General features: G+C 48.3%; 2 protein-coding genes across 16 annotated transcripts in view; one reads left to right on the top strand and one right to left on the bottom strand.

Annotated features, from left to right (window-relative positions):
• The first annotated feature begins 1,598 nt into the window (after window positions 1–1,598).
• DMAP1 (DNA methyltransferase 1 associated protein 1) lies at window positions 1,599–10,579 on the top strand. Of its 2 annotated transcripts, none has more exons than XM_077149918.1 (10): window positions 1,599–1,984; window positions 2,519–2,610; window positions 2,884–3,079; window positions 8,312–8,470; window positions 8,574–8,741; window positions 9,051–9,236; window positions 9,405–9,476; window positions 9,716–9,788; window positions 9,928–10,223; window positions 10,459–10,579. In XM_077149918.1, exons 1-10 carry the CDS (start codon window positions 1,880–1,882, stop codon window positions 10,516–10,518), a joined length of 1,407 nt encoding a protein of 468 aa, XP_077006033.1. In that variant the 5' UTR covers window positions 1,599–1,879; the 3' UTR covers window positions 10,519–10,579. The 2 variants fall into 2 exon arrangements, with proteins under 2 accessions (XP_077006033.1, XP_077006034.1); XM_077149919.1 differs by lacking the exon at window positions 1,599–1,984 and adding an exon at window positions 1,996–2,137.
• Window positions 10,580–11,019: 440 nt separating this feature from the next.
• Window positions 11,020–17,362, bottom strand: part of ERI3 (ERI1 exoribonuclease family member 3) — a 141,076-nt gene continuing 134,733 nt past the window's right edge. For all 14 annotated transcript variants that reach the window (XM_077149923.1, XM_077149932.1, XM_077149925.1 and 11 more), the window contains one exon: window positions 11,020–11,547. In XM_077149923.1, coding sequence (XP_077006038.1) covers window positions 11,465–11,547 — 83 coding nt within the window. In that variant the 3' untranslated portion in view covers window positions 11,020–11,464. The remainder of the gene's footprint in view (window positions 11,548–17,362) is intronic.

Here is a 17,362-nt window from a genome sequence, read left to right as displayed (position 1 = left end):
GTGCACAGATAGTCCGAGGAAAGAATCCATAGCAAGTAATAGGTAGTGACTAATGATTTGGTTAGATGGTCAGAAATGTGGAAGGAAAAAGCTCAGAATATCAGTAAGAAGGAAGTGTGGAGAAGATGTACGTGAGTGGGGTTTCTGGTATGAAGCCCGGTGCATGAGAATGCTCACCAAAGGGCTTCCATTGTGAAACAAACTCAAAATCATTTGGACAAGATGATCCTCACTGAGAGTGTCAGCAGGCCATCTTCCCACAATCATCACAGTGCTTACCCAAAGAGTTCATGGACATAACTGTCATGAATGTATGCCATCTATGGGCTCCATAAGGCTAGTTCCTCTCACTAAGGTTGGTCTGCCTGCTGTTATTACTAAATGTTCAACTTGCCAGAAACAGACACCATTCTTGATCCCCTGATATGGTATACCACACATGGTGTAAGATGTTTTATTTCAGAGCTCTTCTCTCATTAAGCAGCTAACAATTTGTCCCAACTAAAATAGACACTTATTCTGTATTTGGATTTTCTTTTCTTGCTCTTCCTGCTTCTTTGGACTTACTAAATGTTCTATTTGCCATTATGATATCTCATACAATATTGCTTCTGATCAAATAACTCACTTTACAGTGAAAGAGGTAAGGCAATAGGCTGGTGCCCATGGATTCTTCCTGTTACCCAGAAGCAACTTGCCTTATAGAAGTAGAATAGACTGATTAAGAATTCAGATCCAGCATCTCTGTTAAAAAAGTAACAAGAAGAAGAACAAAAAACACACCTTGGAAGTTTGGAATTCTGTCTTCTAGGACAATAAATGTCTGAACCACCAGCCCATATGTATTTGTTACTTCCACTGCCTTGATAAACCCATCAAGGAACAAAGAAATGGACATGGGCTGACATGGACAGGATGACATCTGACTGCCCTTATGGTAAATCCAAACTCCTTACACTAGGGCTGGCTGCTCCCTGACTGGGGATGTGTTCTTGGGCCTCTTTGTAACTCACACTAGCGGCGTTAGCTTAGACTGAAGTCCTGGGAAGCAGACAGGCAAGCCCCACAAGACCCTGTCCCACAGACATTTCGGTCAGAGGAGATGCAAGTGAGGGCTCAGGCCTCACTTTCTCTTTAGCAGCCACTTTAGGACCCTCCGCCGTGTCTAGTTTCTGTCTTCCTCCCCAACGATAAGCACAGTGCCTGGTACATACTTAGCACTTAATGAACAAGGATAATTAATACCACTAATTCACTCAATCAAAAAACAACGAAATGTGCCAGGTATAGTACTAATGCTTTATGTGGATTATCAGTACTTCCTTTAAGCAGGTACTATTATCATTCCCACTTTACAAATAAAGGAACTGAGGTTCAGATAAAGTGACTTCCCAAAGTCACGAACTCTGCGCTTTTTTCCTTGCCCAAGAGGCAATACAGCAACGAAAAGGGAAAATGCCGCTGCTGTCAACAACAGTGCCAGGCTTGGCGTGGTCGATAGCCTTCTTCTTGGATTGCCAGCCGGCTCCGTTTCCACTGAGCACAGGCCAGAAGTTTCCCTGTCGGCTGCATTTCTAAAGAGCACAACCGGAAGTTTCTGTTCGCGGCTCTACGGAACTAGGGAAGCGGCCGAGCCGCCGCGGGGTTGTCCAAGTGCTGAGGCGCTGGGGGCCAATGCGGACGTTGGGGAGACCCAGGCGGCGAAACCCAGGCGGAACGGGACCTGACTCAGGCCACCTGCCTCCTTCGCGCCCCTCCTCTTCACCCCACCCCCACTCGGGTCTGGAGTGACCCCGCCTCCCTACCAGAGCCTGGTTCCTTCTCAGGCACTAACCCTCTGTCCCTTGACGTCTGGGCGCTCCCCCGTCTCTTAGGCGTGATGGCTACGGGCGCGGATGTGCGGGACATTCTAGAACTCGGGGGTCCAGAGGGGGATGCAGCCTCCGGGACAATCAGCAAGAAGGACATTATCAACCCAGACAAGGTAGTAGGGGCACCCGAGAACGTTGGGTAGAGGGAGTGAAGTGGTGAGGAGGGGTGACAGTGGAAGAGGAATAGGGGAGATGCACTCCTGGTGAGATGGAGGATAAAAGAAGCTGTGATATCTGGCGCGAAAATGGATCACCATTAGTGAGAGGTAGAGATCCAGGAGGTGGGACAACCATAAGAGATGGTGGGGACGAAAAGGGTATGACACCTCAAAGAGATGAGAGGGCTGAGAGAGTGTGAAACTTTGAGGTATGAGGTACCAAAATGGCGTCACATTCTGAGATGGTGGGAAAATTTATTTTCTACTCTGAAGTGTCAGGGCACTTCCAAATGAGATGGAGATGGGGAGGCAAATTACCTGCTCCTGGGGTTCTCTGGTCAGTGGGTTTCTGTTCCTATATAGGAGGGTGGGTTGAGTATGCGAGCACACCTCTGTGTGTCACTATGTGTCAGTAATTGAACTGAGTTGAAGAAGTTTTAGGAAAGGGGGTCTAGGCTGTGGTTCCTCCCCTGTGGTTTTCCTTCTCAGAAAAAGTCCAAGAAATCCTCAGAGACACTGACCTTCAAGAGGCCCGAGGGCATGCATCGAGAGGTCTATGCACTGCTCTACTCTGACAAGAAGCAAGTATTTCTTGGAATCCCAAGTCCCTCAAGCTCTAGCCCCTGACCCACCAGCCATGTCCCTAACTCCTTGTCTGCCAATTCCCTTCCTACCTTCCCACCCCAGCCAGAGCTACTGCTGCTTACTTAGTGGGATGCAGGAAGAACGCAGCTCCTACTCTGAGTATGTGACTTACTCGCTGTAGGGTAGGTGCACTCCTGGGGCCCAAAGGCTCTCTATACCCTTTCTAGCTCTAACTCCCTACATCCCTCCCCCCCAAACTCTGCTGCCAGAGATGCACCCCCACTACTACCCAGTGATACTGGCCAGGGCTACCGCACGGTGAAGGCCAAGTTGGGCTCTAAGAAGGTGCGGCCCTGGAAGTGGATGCCATTTACCAACCCAGCCCGCAAGGATGGAGCTATGTTCTTCCACTGGCGAAGGGCAGCTGAAGAGGGCAAGGACTACCCCTTCGCCAGGTTCAATAAGGTGAGCCATCACCATTCAGATACCATCCAAGGTTATCTATTTATGCTGAGTCACATGTGTGAGCTCTCCAGTCTCCTAGGGTTGGCTTTGGAGGCGTGATTCAGGCCTGTGTCTCAACTATGGCTCCCTATTCAGTCCTCATGGCATTATCATGCAGGGTAGTACTGTGTGGATCTTCTCTTGATCTTTCAAATCCTGCTGTTCCTCAGCGCTCCATCCTAGGTACTCTACTCTTCTCACTCTATCCTTTCTCCCTAATGTGTCTCATTTGTCCTGTGGCTTCACTTACCCTCTATATGCCAGTGACTACAATCCAGAACAACCGTTCCCACATATCCAGTTAGTTACTTGAGATCTCCCTGAATGTCTCACAGGTAACTGAGATCAAAAGGCCCAAACAGAACTCATCATCTTCCCACTACTCCTCACTCCCAGATCTGTTCCCTATCTCAGTGAATGACACCAGTCCTCCCAGTTGCTAAGATCAGGAACTTGGGAACTATCCTTGTCTTAGCCTTCTCCTTTAGCTCTCACATTTTTTCAATCAATAGCAGGGCAAAGAAGGTAGATAACAAACATGTAAGCAAATAAATATTGGATTCATTCAGATAAGAGTCATCAATAATATGAAACCAGGATATGAATAGGATTTGAAATGGGATAAAGAGTGAACTAAGTGTAGATATCTGATTACATTAGATAGGGTGGTCAAGGAGGGCCTTTCTGAGGGGGGTGGCACTCAAATTAGACCTCAGTGATAAATCTAATAATTGAGTCCCCCTGATTTTGTTTCCAAATAAATCATGCATTCATCTCCCAATGTCAGCAGCCTCGTGTGAGCTGTCATACCTCTGGTAAACTGATTAGTGACGCTCAGAGGAAACAGCCTTACCAAGACTTACCCAAGCTCACTGAGCCAATCAGAGGCAGAGCTAGGTTGGGCTAAGATTTCTTAGGCCACTGCTTGAGCCACTATACAATGTGGCCTCACGGTCCTTACAGCCTGGTGCAACCTAGACTTAGAACCTAAAAGTACTGGAGGACTTGAGCAAGGACACGAAATCTCCCCTCAACACCATGAACCCAACCACACCTGGATATCTTCCTCTGGTTGGCTCACAGGCTTCTTAAATTCAGCACGTCCAGGTGTGAAATCATTCTATATCCATACCCCCTGCTTCAAACCCAGTTTTCTGGTTTCCAGACCTGGAGCAGTACTACTGGTGCCCTTTAAAGGTCCTACCACTAATAAGGCCTGGATCCAGCAGGGACAAAGGGAGAGAACCACACAGCTGGGCAAGAAAGTAATGTCTAGACTGGCCCAGGAAAGCAGCTGAAAACTGCATAGGTTCCTATACCCTTTCTCCCATCCTTCCTGGCTCTTCAGGGTACTGTCATCTCCCCGAGATGGACCTGGATGGCCCTGCATTGAATCTCAAGCAGGATTTGGTGTCTCAGCTAAGACCACATTGGAATTTTCCAGAGGGGTTTTAGCATCTACTTTTTCCCTGACAAATTTTTTTCTTTGCTTAAAGTACAGTTGTATTGACCTGGCTCATAGGGGCTGTAGGGCTCTGCTTACATGGAGCTTGTTCTCCCTCAGCCTTTCCTAGCTTGGATAGAGCCCACATGGCACATTCTAGCTTTTCAGAGCCTGCTTCTCAGTCTTCCCCATGTGTTAGGTATCTCTTGGCCCTAGTGCTCTTCCAGTTGAACCCTAAAGACCTTATGACACCTCCTTGAATCTCCTGAGTTGCTCTCCAACTCCTGCCACAAATTATTCTACTCCTACTTTTACTTAGGGCTTTCTTAGATTCAGGCTACAGGCATGCCTGGGCCTTTTTCTACCTTCCTGATAACAAGTTTGCTTTGTGTACAGTCTCTGCCCAATTTCTCTAGGCCTAGCATGACCTTTTGTATGACAGGTTTCCCAAAGGCCATACCAGCAGTGACAGATGATGTAGTTCCCTTTGTGGGGATGCTTGAGCATGTTTGTAGGCCACAAGGAAGAGACCAGAAAGAAAGAAGGGACTAGAGAGTTAAGGGGCAACCAAGAGATGAGACATCTGAGGTAGTGGTTGGGAAAGTTGGATAAAGTATTTTGAGGTAGAGACAAAAGTATTAATTTTGTATTTAGTAAATACTGTTCCATGTCAACTCATGCCTTGGGCATTAGGGACACAAAAATGAATCACATAGTGTGTATCTGGTGTAATACATACTTTACTGGGAGGATTTGAGGATCATGGAAGCTTCCGAGAGTAGTTGGAGCCCCAGTTGAGCCTTGAAAGCTGTTACAGATGATATTAGGAAGGGATGCAGTGACTTTTTCAGGCAGTGGGAACAGCAAAGGCATGAATAAAAAAAAATCCCAAGTAGGGGAACCTACGAACATTTCAGTGTTGATGAAGCCTAAAGCCCAAGGCAGAGCATGGTGGAAGATGAGGCCTGAGAGGGCAGCAGGGGCTGGCTCAGGCAGGGCCTTGGAGAGCAGGCTCAGGAACTTGGGCTTTGCCCTGATGTCTTTGGGTAGTTGCTGTCAGATTTTAAAAACAGTAGCATCGGGACCAGCTTTGGGTGCCACTGGGGTGGAGAATGAAGTTGGAATTAAATGAACTAATGATCTTTCCTTCAGTTATGTTCCTGGGGTCTCAATCAGTGGCTCCTCATCCACTCTCTTGCTCAAGCCAGAAACAGGAGTCATCTGTGATGTCTTCTCTCACTCCTCACATTCAGTTGCCTAGGCCCGTGATTTTCGTCTCCCAAAGTCTCTCAAGTCCTTTTCTCCATCCTCCACTGGTGCAGCTTTTGTTGTGGCCTCTTTATTTCTCACTTGGATTATTTTTAAAGCCTATCAGCAGGTCTCTCAGATTCTTGTTTTACCCCCTTTGTCCTCCCTGCTGCCATGGCAGTCTTTGTAAAAGAAACATGGTCATTTCAGTCCTCTCCTTAACACCAAATTTAATGGCTCCTAGCACTTCAAAATGAATTCCATATTCCTTAGCAGGGTGGGATAAAGCCCGATGGGCACTAGTTTCTGCTGGCTTACCGTGCTCTTTTCATGCCTCTTCTCCTCTCACCTGTTACACTTGTTTCTCCAGCGTGCCCCTACCTGTCATGCCTGCACACATCATTGCTGTGTTCATGTTGCACCCTCTACCTAGGATTCTCTCCCAGTCTTCCTTCACCAGTTCACTTCTACCCAGCCTTAAGACTGAACCAGGTCTCATTTATCTCTGTCCTAACCAGTCCCTGTCCCCAGCTGGATTAGGGGGTCACTCATTATGACCTAGGCACACCTGTCCTCACTGCACTGTGCTGAAATTATCATAGAATCCCCTTTCTTCAGCTGAGTTGTTAGCTCTGAAGGTAAGGACTTAGCTGTGTTCCTAGCATAGATTTAACGGGCACATGAATGAGTGAATTAATGTCTTCTTTGCTTGACTGTGAGCTCCTTGAGAGCAGGAGTATGTTTTGGTATTAAATAGAATTGTAATACATAGGAGGAGTATTTAACCAAGACTGGGAAATCAGGGAGACTTCACAGGAGGTAATACCTCAATGAGGCCAAAAGTATGAGTTATTTAAGTTGAAGGAATGTGGAAGTGGGAAGACATTCCAAACAAAAACAAAGGCTGAGGGGGAGAATCCGTTGTGTTCCAGAAATTGCTTGTCGTTTGGAACTTAGAGTCCATGAGGGACAGTGGCAGCAGAGGGCAGCCAGGTCATTCATTCATGTTTATTGCTTGATTCGGTGAATATTTATTGATAACTCTAGTACCTTGCCCTGTGCTGATCTCTAAAGGTAGAAAAGGAACCAGATGATCCTTGCCATTGAAGAGGTTGTGGATTATCTAGAAGATACTTTATTGGAGTAGTGGGGAGCCTTTCTGGGGCTTAATAATAAGGGATGGATAGGTGACATGATCAGATATATTCTAGAGCAGTGCTTCTCAAATTACCTCTGGTGAAGGATGTTTTTCAAGTTCCAATCAATCACAGACTGATCATTTTGTAAAAGATAAGTAAAATTACAAAAAAAAGACGAATCCATGTTTCTTCTTCTTAAAGATTCAGCAGCATATTACTAAAACATTGATATAAAAGTTTCTAAATGCCTACTCTCAATTTCCATACTTACTGAAGACCAATAATAGCAATTTGCAAATAGCACTGGTCCACAGACTGCATTTATTTCCACTGAGATCAAATTTTGGTTACAGATGGAGAAGTGATTGGTAGAGGATTGAATGGAAGCAGAGACCAAGTAGTGGTGGTGATGGTATGGACTGGGATGTGGCAGTGGACATAGGGAGCTGTTTTGGAGATAGAATCCACAGATTTGGTGAAGGGGAGGGGTCAAGGGTAAAGGTAGAAATTAAAGATGCCTCCCAGGTTTCTGGCTTGGGCAGCTGGTTGGGTGATGGTGATAATGACTGAGATCTGGACTGCAGGAGATGTAAGTTTGAGGATGATGAGTTCAGTATTGAACATGTTAGGTTTGAGGTTATGGGACCTCTAGTAGATGCCCAAGCAGCAGCTGGAATTAGGGTCTTAAGGTCAGGCTCAGAGCCAATTTGGCAGAGTAGAACCTCCTTGGTCCAGTCTAGCTTTGCTTTCATTCTTGTATCTCTGACTGACAGATCCGTATCTCTGACTGACAGATCCAGCTGGTGGTGCTGCTGTTTATCCCCGACGGAGGCCTGGGAGAGTAGGATTGGAGGTTGTGGATAAGGATGCATACAGTGGGTTTAAGATTTCTAGTCCCATTTCTGTAGGGCTGCAAGTTTCGGTATCACCACTGGGTGGCAGTAATGCTTCAAACAAGAGTTTCACGGCCTAGAGAATCCTGGGCCTTTCTACATTATCACCAGGTATCTAGCCATCTGCCCTACTCCAGGATTGACTTTTGGATTCCAGTGAAGCACTTGTATTTGGGCCCCTCACCTTAACCATGTGGGGCAGGTGCCTGTCTCCTCTTTCAGGGCTTCCAGTAGTAGGGAATTTGCTCCTGTAGTGAGTTCAGAGGCAGGCCACAGTCCCAGAGCCTGTTAGGGACTGCAGTCAAGCAGACAGGCTCTTTCCTCTCCCCCAAAATAGATCGTCTCCAGGCTGTCCTCTATAGGGTCTCTGTATTGACAATAAACCGAGTAGGGCTGTGGTTACAAGGAGCTGGAGCAAATGACATGCCATAACATGGCTATGGCCCTTGTGTCCCTTCTGTACCAATAGACTGTGCAGGTACCTGTGTATTCAGAGCAGGAGTACCAGCTGTATCTTCACGATGATGCTTGGACAAAGGCAGAAACTGATCATCTCTTTGATCTTAGCCGCCGCTTTGACCTGCGTTTTGTGGTTATCCATGACCGGTATGACCACCAGCAGTTCAAGGTAAGCTAGCATCATGTATTTGCATGTGTGCCTCAACCCCCAGGCCTGGAAGGTCCACACCTTTCATGCCATCCCCACCTCCCACCCATGCCTTTATTCACAGAAACGTTCTGTGGAGGACCTGAAGGAGCGGTACTACCACATCTGTGCCAAGCTTGCCAATGTGCGAGCAGTGCCAGGCACAGATCTGAAGATACCAGTGTTTGATGCTGGGCATGAACGACGGAGGAAGGAGCAGCTGGAGCGTCTCTACAACCGGACCCCAGAGCAGGTCAGCCCAGATCTGAGTCCTTCTCCTCCATGCTCTGAAATTCCTTGCCAGTTGCCTTCATCCACCATGCCTTCAGCCCCCTCACTCCTAGGCTCCTCTACTTCCCATTGGTACCCACCCAGTCTTACTCCCCAGCCCATTTTTACCTCACAGTTCCTCTCCCTGCTCTACATACCTCTTCACTTCCCTCACAATCCCTTACTTCTCAGGTTCTTTCACACAGACTTCCCAGGCACCCTCTCACCTGCTTGTCTACCTTTACTTCTTCATGTGCCCTCACCCACTTTTCCACATCTCACACTTTTCCAGGTGGCAGAGGAGGAGTACCTGCTACAGGAGCTGCGCAAAATTGAGGCCCGGAAGAAGGAGCGGGAGAAGCGCAGTCAGGACTTGCAGAAGCTGATAACAGCAGCAGACACCACTGCAGAGCAACGACGCACAGAACGCAAGGCCCCCAAAAAGAAGTTACCCCAGAAAAAGGAGGCCGAAAAGCCGGTATGGAGGCTAAGCCAGCCCAGGCTCTGGGCAGAGGGGTCTTCTGGCCAGGGCCCACCCTGGTACTCGGTCCCCTAGTGGAGGACTCTAAGATCACCCAGAACTGGTGGGGTACTGGGACTGACACTGGTACTGCACCTGGTGGCTTCATAACTTCTTCTCCGCCAGGCTGTTCCTGAGACTGCAGGCATTAAGTTTCCAGACTTTAAGTCCGCAGGTGTCACGCTGCGGAGCCAGCGGGTATGTAAGCTACCCCCTTTCACACCTGGGCCCTGGGCTCTGGATGGTCTGAACACTGTAGGCAGGTGAGGGTGGACCAGTAGGAAAGAATGTGTCGTGCTGATAGAAGTGGCCTCACCAGGCTCTCAGCACACCGTGACCAGGCTGAGAGCACAGCTTTTTCATGATAGCCCACAGCCTTTAGTCCCCTTCATCTGAGCCTCTCATAAGGGGCAGGGCTTAGTTGCCTGTCATTGCAGATGAAGCTGCCAAGCTCTGTGGGACAGAAAAAGATCAAGGCACTGGAACAGATGCTACTGGAGCTTGGTGTAGGTGAGTATGGGGGCTGGGCCCCACAGGATGTACCCACCTGAGGCAATGGATAAAAGCTGAGCAGGGAAAAGGACAATTGAGGTTGCTAGGATTCCACATCTCAACTCTGTTCATGTGTTGCCCACCCACCTACTCCCAGAACTGAGCCCAACACCCACAGAGGAGCTGGTGCATATGTTCAATGAGCTGCGAAGTGACCTGGTGCTGCTCTATGAGCTCAAGCAGGCCTGTGCCAACTGCGAGTATGAACTACAGATGCTACGGCACCGGCATGAGGCACTGGCCCGGGCTGGTGTGTTGGGGGTTCCTACCACACCAGCATCCGGCCCAGCCCCAGCTTCTGCTGAGCCTATCCTGCCTGAACCTGGCCCTGGGCCTGACCCTACCAAGGACACGATCATTGATGTGGTGGGCGCACCTCTCACACCCAATTCGGTAAGAAGCTGGACAGGCTGGGAGAGTATACATTAGCCCTGCATGTGAGTACATGGCATATAAGTTCTGCTCTCTCTAGTATCTGCAGCTTGCGTCAGCTCTGTATGGGGTTTTGAGGCTGAGACGAGGTGTGGGTTGATCAGTGGGGACCAGCTTCCCTGAGAACATGAAACGTGCACCAAACCTGAATTAGGCTTTGGGGCCATTGACCTCAGCACTTTCTGTGTCTCCTCAGAGGAAGCGTCGGGAATCAGCCTCCAGTTCCTCTTCTGTGAAGAAAGCCAAAAAACCTTGAGAAGCCACACGAGAGTGTGGGTGATACTGCTGTGTAAATAGAGCCTCTGATTTGGACTGGGTTGCTGCTTTTTCTTTCTATCACTTCTTGTACCCCTGGCTGGGAGAGGTGGGCCAGGAGAGGGATCACCACACCCACCTGAGAATGGTACTTGGTGCTTACCTGCATTGAGACCCTTAGCAGTCCTCTAACCACTACCGATTTTGCTCAAACTCCTGCATCTTGGGACATCCATGGTTTTACACTCACAGTGGCTTTGCACACAGGACGGGAAGCCTCAGACACCAGCTACTCCTTGTGGCCAGACAGTAGCTATACCCCTTTGGCTTTGTTGATATTCAATGATGGTCTCACAGGTACCCTGGTGACCATATCCAGTTCCATAGTGGCAGCCTTGGGCACAGAGGAAGCCTGAAACATGCACTGACTGCTGTCACACACTGACAACATTAAATGCAGCAGCAGCCCTGTACACAGATGGCTTTGCACACACATCCAGGATCTCATTTCCCCAACTTTATTCAGTGGCACGTTCACAGCAGGGATGGGGGTAGACACAAGGTGGGGCCTGATCTGTCTTGGAGCCCGGGGGCACCACACACCATGCACTATGGATGGGAGGGGGTACAGGGGGCTTGGTGGCCCCAGCAGAAGCCTGTGTACCGGGGAGGAGGCACTGGGTGCCTGAGATCCCTAGCCCAGGCCCACAATGGGAGGGGCTAATACTGGGCTAAGGTGTAGGGGTGGGGGTGGGGGGCACAACGTGTCTGCTCCAAAAGGGCCAAGTGGCCAAGCCCTTACGCAGGGCACAAGCCCACAGGGCAACTGGGGGACAGTCTGGACGTAGAGCTGTGCCCCTCTCCCTTTTCCCCTCTGCTGAGGAAGAGGAGGGTTCTGGGCTGGGCCCAGCAGCTACCCTATCCTGCCCCTTCCTGTCATCTGCCAATCAGAATGGCTTAGATGTCTGCTTGAAGATGAAGCCTCGATAGGCAAGTGTCTTCATGATGTTGGCAATGTTCTTGCAGTCATCTAAAAAGAGGAAGAGAAGGCATTTAGATGGGCTCAGATTCTTCCCCTCCTTGCCCACAGGTGCTCTTACACAGTGGGGGGTGGAAAACAGAGTCAGAGTCAGGGTCCACAGGCTCTAGAAAAGAGATCCTGTCCCCTAGTTGGCAGTATCTCCAGCTTCACATTAGGCTGGGTGATGCTGGGCCAGCAGGAAGCGTGGTCTCAGTGCTTCTCAGTCCCATAATTCATGCTGGAAATTGGCCGGCATGTCCCGCCCCAGCCCCAGCGGTGATGTATGGGCGCCGTCGCAGTAAGAAAAAGGCAGAGTAAATGTGTAATTTCTCCCTTGACGGCCCCTGGCCGCTGGGCGATCCTTCTTGTTGCCTCTGCGTGGGGACGGCCCGTCTGCCACACTCTGTCTTCCCGCCACCCGCCTTGATGTCTCCATTTCATTACTGTGCAGCCATTTATCACGCCCATGGCCAGGGTGACTTTGCTGGCACTTGCGTGGGGGGGGGAGATGTGGCTCAGGCCATAATCACTGGTGACAAGACACAATGCTTGGCACTTCTGGGTCCAGGGCCCTGGAAAATGCATCTACCCTGTACCCTAGATGTGTACTGGAGCACGAACCTGCCTGGGCATCTGTTTTTATAGTCCCAGATAGGTTGGGGAGGATCCAGATTTGTTGTCCCTCCTTACATTGCTGGCCATGAATCCTCTACCAGACACCTGTGTACACCACCCCATACCCTACCTGTCTCCCACCCCAGGAGGCTCAAGGGTGAATGCTGGTCTCCTTTGGCCCCATGTCTCAGGTTAAAGATGTCTGATTGTGCCAACCAAGCTTTGTCATAAGCAGTTTCTCCAATACTTGTTCCTGTGAAGAACTCAATGCTTAAAACTGTCCAAGAACCCTGACACCTACAGGAACAGGCTTTCTGGGGCCTCACTAACATGGATGTGGGCCAGGACTTGTTCTAACTCTACCAGCAGGAGATGCAGCTGCCCCAGAGCTTTCCCCACTTAGAAAGTCAAGGACAAAAATAGCCCAAGCGCCTAGGTTTTCTGTTCAGATGCCCAGAGCAGCCACCAATATCCCGACCCTTCACCTACCTCTCCTCCCATCCACTCCCACCTCCCGCATATATGCTTCAGGGTTATAACTAGGGCCTCAGCTGCCACCAGCGCTCGTGGGATCAATGCTGTGATTGCTGAAATAGAGTACATTGATGTCATAATCAGGTGTGGGAGGGTGGTAAGGTTAAGGTGGGGTCAGGAGGCCTCTACATCCGTCAAGGTCCAATGCCTACCATGGAGCCCACCTCTGCTAGGGTCAAAATAGGAAAGGGTACCCAACATGGTTAGAAAAGGGCTGGGAATGGGGATGAGACAGTTTGTCAGCCCAGTGGCTTGTATTTCATTGGCCCAATACCAATTCTGCAGACCCTGCTTAGGGCAGGCAAGGTGTCCAGATGGCACAATTCAGACAGGGCCCTGACTTAACAGAGCTCAGCACATTTGTACCTACAGCAGATGTGGGCTAGGTGACCCAGTGTCCAGACATGGGTAAACCTTGTTTGCCCAGGGACTTAGGAAGCCATGAGGGCTAGTTTGAAGTAGAACGATGGGAAGATAGATGGGTGGGTAGTGGCGGCCATGGCAACTCCAGACGTGACCCATCCCTGTGGTTTATGGGCCGGACACGCACCGGGCTCAGCTGAGGCCCTGTCATTTGTCTCCCTTAGTATGTATGCCTTTGCTGTGGGAGGCAGAGGGTGGAGGGAGGGGCTGCAACAGAAGATGCTAAGCACTTCACAGGAAGAGGAATGGGATAGGGAAGAGATGTGAAGGAGGGGGATGGGTAGGGTTGTCCTAGGAAGGAGCCTGGGGCTGTGCTAGGGCACATCTGAGGTGCTATGATATGGTGGTTTTCTTCCCAAAGAAGTCTGGCCTTGTCAGGACACCTCCAGTCCTTCCTGTCTCCCATGCTCTGGAGACCCTGACCACTGTGCATATTAAGAATAAGTCCCCTCGTTATCTGCAATTACCCAGCGGCCACACACCTCATTTCTTCCAGCAGAAAAGAAAATTAGTTTTCTATTGACTTCATTTGGCTCCTTCCTCCCTCATTGCTGGACAAATCGCTCAGTCTGCCTGCTCTGGTCCAAGCGAATGTGCCCAGACCCTCCCTTCTAGCCACTATCCTTCCAATGGGCAACTACTGACCTCCCCCCTATGCCTGGCCCTGTGCTGGGAGAGGGTCCCTGTACTCCAGTCCTTGTCTTGACCTCTACCCCTTCTACATGCTGTAAAACATCATCCAAATCTGTAGCCTTAGCTCTCACTGAAGATCTCCATATCTGGCTTGGAACTCTCCCACAAGCTCCAGATCACATATTCAAATGCCTCCTGAACATCTCTTCCTAGATAAATATACAAATTCAGTAGGCCCAATTCTGAAATAATTTTCTCTCAAACATCTTCTAATCCCTGTATTTTCCATTACAGTGAATGGCGCTGCAATTCCAAAGGAAAGGTTTCCCCCAAAGGAAACCTCAGAGTACTGCTCGACACTGTGCCCTCTCCCTTACTCCCCAAATCCATATCAATTGTGAAGTTCTGCAGATTTTATCTTATTCTCTGTTTAATCATCTACTCCCCCGCATCCCAGCAGCCAGCCTAGTGCAGATTCCATCACCTCCTGCCTGGATTACTGTATCAGTTTGTCCTTTACCTTTTCCCCTCTAATCCATTCTCTTGTAGCCAAAGTGATCTTTCTTACACAAATCCGATCATGTCCTTCTCTCTTCAAATCCCTTCAGTGACTTCCCTTGCCCTCAGTGTAAAGTCTTTACTCTTTAATAAGATGTAAAAGGCCCTGCAAAAACTGAAACTTGTACCTCTGGTCTCACCTCTGTCACTAGTTACTCCCAACCTCTGCTCCAACCTTAAGTAAACACTGTTCTTTGAAAGCGAGAAAGTGGTTACGAGTATGGGTTTTGGAGTCAGACAGACCTGTTTCCAGTCTTGACTTCACCTACTGCATGCATGACCTGTGGCCAGTGCTTATCTTCTCTAAACTTCAGATTCCTCAGCTAGGGATGATAATGGATACTATCTCACAGATATTGTGAGGTTTGAATAAGGTGATGCACCCACACGTCTTTGCACATGCTATTCTCTATGTCTGGAAGAGAAGGCAAGGATGCTAGTTTTCTGGATAAGCTGATGGTGAAAGAGTGTTTATAATATAAAAACTATGGCATAGATGGCAGATAGGAGGTCAGTACAGTTGATGAAACCAGTTGTTACTCACTTCACAAACTCTGACTTCTTTTGTGACCTTCAATGTTTATTGGAGATTCTGGAGTCTAACTTTGTTCCACTACAATGAAGAGAAACCCAGAAAAGGGAAAAACTTGCTCCAGTTCACCCAGCAAGTCAGTGGTATGGCAATCATGCACGGGCTTCCAGTCTTTGAAGCCTTGATAAGCATCAATGCAATCTACTGGTTTGTTAAAAAGTCAATGACATAGTTAGAAAATGAGGAAACTTGGCTGAAAGAAGCACCTAAAACAGATATAAGGCTCCGAATAGGCCAAAAGTTCAGAAAGAGATGGCAGTATGGTGAGCCTGGTGACCATGTGGCTTCCCAGACAGTCCTCTGTTTAAACAACCAGACCACCTGGGTTAGGAACCTCATCTCTGGCACCTCTTGCTGAACTCCATGAGGCCAGCCTGAAGCTGCTATGGGGTGGGGGATGGAGGGACGCAGCCTGGTGCCCACAATGGAGGCCTCTAAGAGTAAGTCTTCCTTACCTTTTCTGAATCCTACAGGGCTAATTGTTTTAGTGTTCTTCCAGGGTCATCATTTTGTGACAAGATGACCCTCTCTCATTTTGGGGGCATAATATCCTCAACATTAGAAATACTTTTTATACTTTCAAGACCAGAGCAGGAGGGGAGGGAAGTGGGCTAGCACCTAACAGGAAGAATAAGCTTGTTAGTTGGGCCAAAGGTAGTCAAATATCTGCTTGGCAAAGGATCTGCTAGTAGAAGGATGGCTCAGAGCATTGAGGATCACCCAATGAGAGATCACACAAGGCAAACGTCCTGAAGCTGAAATGGTCTAACTGGTTATACTTGGCTGAACTGAATGGCAGAAGACAGGAAATGGGCCCTGGGCCACAGAGACCCTCAAAATGAAGAGGAGCCAAGGAAGCCCATTCACTCACACACTCATTCATTCAGCAAATGTGCACTGGTAACTTCCACGTGCTAGGTGCTATCCCCACGATGGTGGGTCACAGAAATGTTTAAGACTCGGTACCTCCCTGCTCTCACGGTACTTAGAGACAGACTGTTAAGTGGGGTTATGTGAACAGTGCTCTAAGAAAAGGAGGTTCTTTTCTCAGAAAAGCCATAGTTCAGTGTGAGGTTCACTGAAGTTAAGCAGAGATCTCAGTGACAAGTGAGAAAGAGCTAGCCAGGCAAGTTGGGGTTGAAGTGAGGGAGAAGGTGTTCTCAGCATAATGAACAGTATTGCGCCAATCTGGAAGTGAGATGTGTCCAAAGAAACTAAAAACTTAAATTTAGCAGGTAGGTAGGGATGGTAGAGAATAAGAGGTAGGGGGTGGCCTGAGATGAAGCTGGCCAAATCAGTAGTGACTGACTAGTGGAAGCCCTGAAGAGCCTTGATTGCTTAACTAAAGAGCTTATGATTTTATTATTCTGAGAAAATCGAGGAAACACTAAAATGGTTCAGGAGAGAATAACAGGACCACATCTGTGTTTTAGAATTACCATCCTAGGATGTGAAAATAGGATCAGAAGGGTTAGCCAAAAAGGCACAGAGACCAAATTAGCAGAAATAATTGGTGGCCTAGAACTAGTCCAGTAGTGGGGAGATGGTGGTGGAGAATTACTGGTGATATACTGGAGAAATGAATGAGTGTGAGAGATTTTTAGGAAATAAAATGTGCAAGACTTAACAAGGGGATATGAGAGGAATAATTTGAGAATCTTAGTGTGAACTGCTGAACTCAGGCATACCAGAGGAGGTGCAGATTTGGGGAAATAATGAACTTAGCTTTGATTATGTTAAGTCTGAGATTCTTATGGGACATCTAAATTTAGTAGGGATTTCCTTTATGGCGTCTAAGTTTTATGTCTTGCTACAGAACGCATTCCTTATCTCAATAGTATACGAAAAACCATTCGTTTTCTTCTAATACTTTCAGTTTTAATTTTTTAGATTTAACTTTTTAATGTCTGGGATTCATTTTTGTGTATAGTATGAAATAGAAGATCTAACTTTTTTGTCAAAATGGATAGCCACTTATCCTATCACCAAAGACTGAATTGTCTACTTTCCCAACCTTCTGAAATGAGATTTCTATCATATATAAAATTCCCATACACGGGTCAGTCAGAGCCAGGAAAGAATGAACATGAAATGATCAGAGGCAAATTGCACTGGTGGGACAGGAAGGGTAGCACGGTGGCAAGCTGCTGACCTGATGGGGCCTAAAGGAAGATTAAGAGATACATCCTGAGGTCTCCACAGGCTTCCTGCCTAAAAAGTTTAGCCTAGTAATACATTAGTGATCTCCAGGAGCTGTAAGAAATGGGGCCAGAATCATAGAACAGGGACCAGCAAAGATGGTGGGGGATGGAGGAGCAGCATAAAGAGCAGGAACCATAGTTAAGGACAAGAACCCTGGGTGTGATCTCATCTTTGCCTGGATATACTGGCCCTGAGAGCAAAGGCATGCTAGTGGGTCAATCCTGGGCCTGCTTGACACAAGACTGCCAGATTAAATAGAGCCCCCAC

The sequence above is a fragment of the Tamandua tetradactyla genome, chromosome 2 (genome assembly GCF_023851605.1).
Source record: "Tamandua tetradactyla isolate mTamTet1 chromosome 2, mTamTet1.pri, whole genome shotgun sequence".
NCBI classification, from domain to species: domain Eukaryota; kingdom Metazoa; phylum Chordata; class Mammalia; order Pilosa; family Myrmecophagidae; genus Tamandua; species Tamandua tetradactyla.
This window is presented reverse-complemented; position numbering and strand designations above follow the sequence as displayed.

Coding starts and splice junctions, on each gene's coding strand:
- DMAP1 (XM_077149918.1), top strand. CDS start 1,880: ATGGCTACGGGCGCGGATGTGCGGGACATTCTAGAACTCGGGGGTCCA. Junction 2,611..2,883: donor CTGCTCTACTCTGACAAGAA/GCAAGTATTTCT, acceptor CTCTGCTGCCAG/AGATGCACCCCCACTACTAC. Junction 3,080..8,311: donor CCTTCGCCAGGTTCAATAAG/GTGAGCCATCAC, acceptor CTGTACCAATAG/ACTGTGCAGGTACCTGTGTA.